Source organism: Eurypyga helias, unplaced genomic scaffold (genome assembly GCF_000690775.1).
Source record: "Eurypyga helias isolate BGI_N326 unplaced genomic scaffold, ASM69077v1 scaffold29546, whole genome shotgun sequence".
Lineage (NCBI taxonomy): Eukaryota > Metazoa > Chordata > Aves > Eurypygiformes > Eurypygidae > Eurypyga > Eurypyga helias.
In genome coordinates this window covers 1-1,817 of record NW_010255146.1, presented here as the reverse complement: position 1 = coordinate 1,817, position 1,817 = coordinate 1, and the positions used below count along the sequence as shown (strand labels likewise).

Sequence of the window (1,817 nt, the reverse complement as noted above, 5' to 3'; positions counted from 1 at the left end):
CCTGCTGGTGCATCTTTGGTGCGTGTGAGTAAATAGGAGATAAAAGGCCTATGCCTGTTTGCATAGGAAGTCTCTAACAACTGAGCTATCTTTGGTGTCTACAACTCCCTGTTACGGAAGCCACCCTTGACAGTGATGATGCTATCAACAGCAGTGGAACAACAGTGGAGGTGGCAGTTCTGGATTAGCAGCCCCTGAGCCACTTTTAAATGGCTTATGTACAATTAGTGGTACACACCATTGTTTGGGAATCCTGCTCTAAAGCAAAGTCAGTGAAAGCACTCCACTTGCTCTGAGTTCGGACTAGTAGGGTTCCCATCATATACCAATATACAAGATGGTTTTCTTCAGAGCTAGAAGTTAGAATTAGATAGGCAATTTTCTGTTCATATTCAGAAAAAAACCCAGCTTCATTACTCAGCCCACCTCCATTTCTCACTAAAACCCTCCTTCTCAACTTTCTCATTTCATGTGATTCATTGCCTCCCAATGAAGTCACAGAAACAGATGACAGTTCCTTGCACTGCAGCAAGGCCTACATGCTGATATTCAGGAATAAATCCTTGCTTAGCACTGAATGAATGTTCTACTCAACCCCCTTTTGACTGCAGATGACTGTCCAAGTGCAAAAAATCCATGTTGCCAACGCCTCCCTGCATACAGAGCCCATCCTCCATGTGATCTGCTCAATGACTGAGTACTGGCACAGGCTGCCCAGGCAGGATGTGGAGTCTCCATCCTCAGAGATATTCAAAAGCCATCTGGACACAGTCCTTGGCAACCAGCTCCAGGAGGCCCTGCCTGAGCAGGGTGCTTGGACCAGATGACTTCCAGAGGTCCCTTCCCACCTCACGCATCCTGTGATTCTGTACATAAACCATCCCACTGAAACAGAATGAGCCCTCAACGTGTGCTTTACTCAAGACCTCACTCTTTCTTTTCCTCCACCAAATTACTTACCTGAAGCCATTCCCTGGGTCCTTGAAATTCAGGGCTTTCACAGAGAAGTTCAGGAGAGGCCGGGACAGCTTGGTCGCCAACATGCTTTCAATTAACACACTCTACCAACAGCAAGACTGTTCTCCCTTAGCTCTGCAATACATGACAGCACCTCTGTTTTAGTTGCTCAATTATTTTGTAAGTCAAGGTGACTCCATGTTTTTCAACAAGAAAATAAAGTCCAAAGGAACTCATCTTTCCCCCTTGCAGTCCCTCACACTGAGATAAACAGCTCAACCTTCAACCACCTCAAGCTGCCAGTAAACTGACAAGCAGGGAGACATTTAAAGAAAACATCCATTTCTCTTTCTTTAATGTATCTTTACCTGTATGCTCTGAAACAGCCAAAAAATGAGGTACTTATATGGAATATATTGTTTCAAGTAATCTATATAAAATACATTTTAAACTAACACATAAGTTGAAGTCACAGGTGATGTTAGATGTTCGCACAGCAATCCTTGGGCTTTACAGCTAGCACAGCCATACGGTCAGAAACACACTCCTTTGTCATAAGGCTGCTGGTGCTGCTGGACTAGGCACAGGGCATCGCCGTTAAACCACTGCGGGGTGACAGCAGCTGGGGAACCAGAGTTAAGATGAAAGTCAATTTCAATCGCATTCACCTTGGATAAAAGGGACCCAGCGCACACAAATCACCTCCCCGGCTCAAGGCACGGTCTCCTTTATCGAAGGAGAAGGACGGTATCTCGTGGTTGGGCCTTATTTGCATCCCTGCCGGAGGCTGGGCGGCTGCTGCGGCCGCGCCGGGGCCGGCTGGGAAACGGGCCCCGGCTGGAAGGCGCTGAATTACCGCC

The 1,817-nt window shown here is 46.9% G+C and overlaps 1 protein-coding gene across 1 annotated transcript in view; it reads right to left on the bottom strand.

Annotated features, from left to right (window-relative positions):
• BDH1 (3-hydroxybutyrate dehydrogenase, type 1) overlaps positions 1-1,097 on the bottom strand; it is a 13,841-nt gene extending 12,744 nt beyond the window's left edge. The window contains exon 1 of the mRNA XM_010153244.1: positions 961-1,097. Coding sequence (XP_010151546.1) covers positions 961-1,043 — 83 coding nt within the window. The 5' untranslated portion in view covers positions 1,044-1,097. The remainder of the gene's footprint in view (positions 1-960) is intronic.
• Positions 1,098-1,817: the final 720 nt, after the last annotated feature.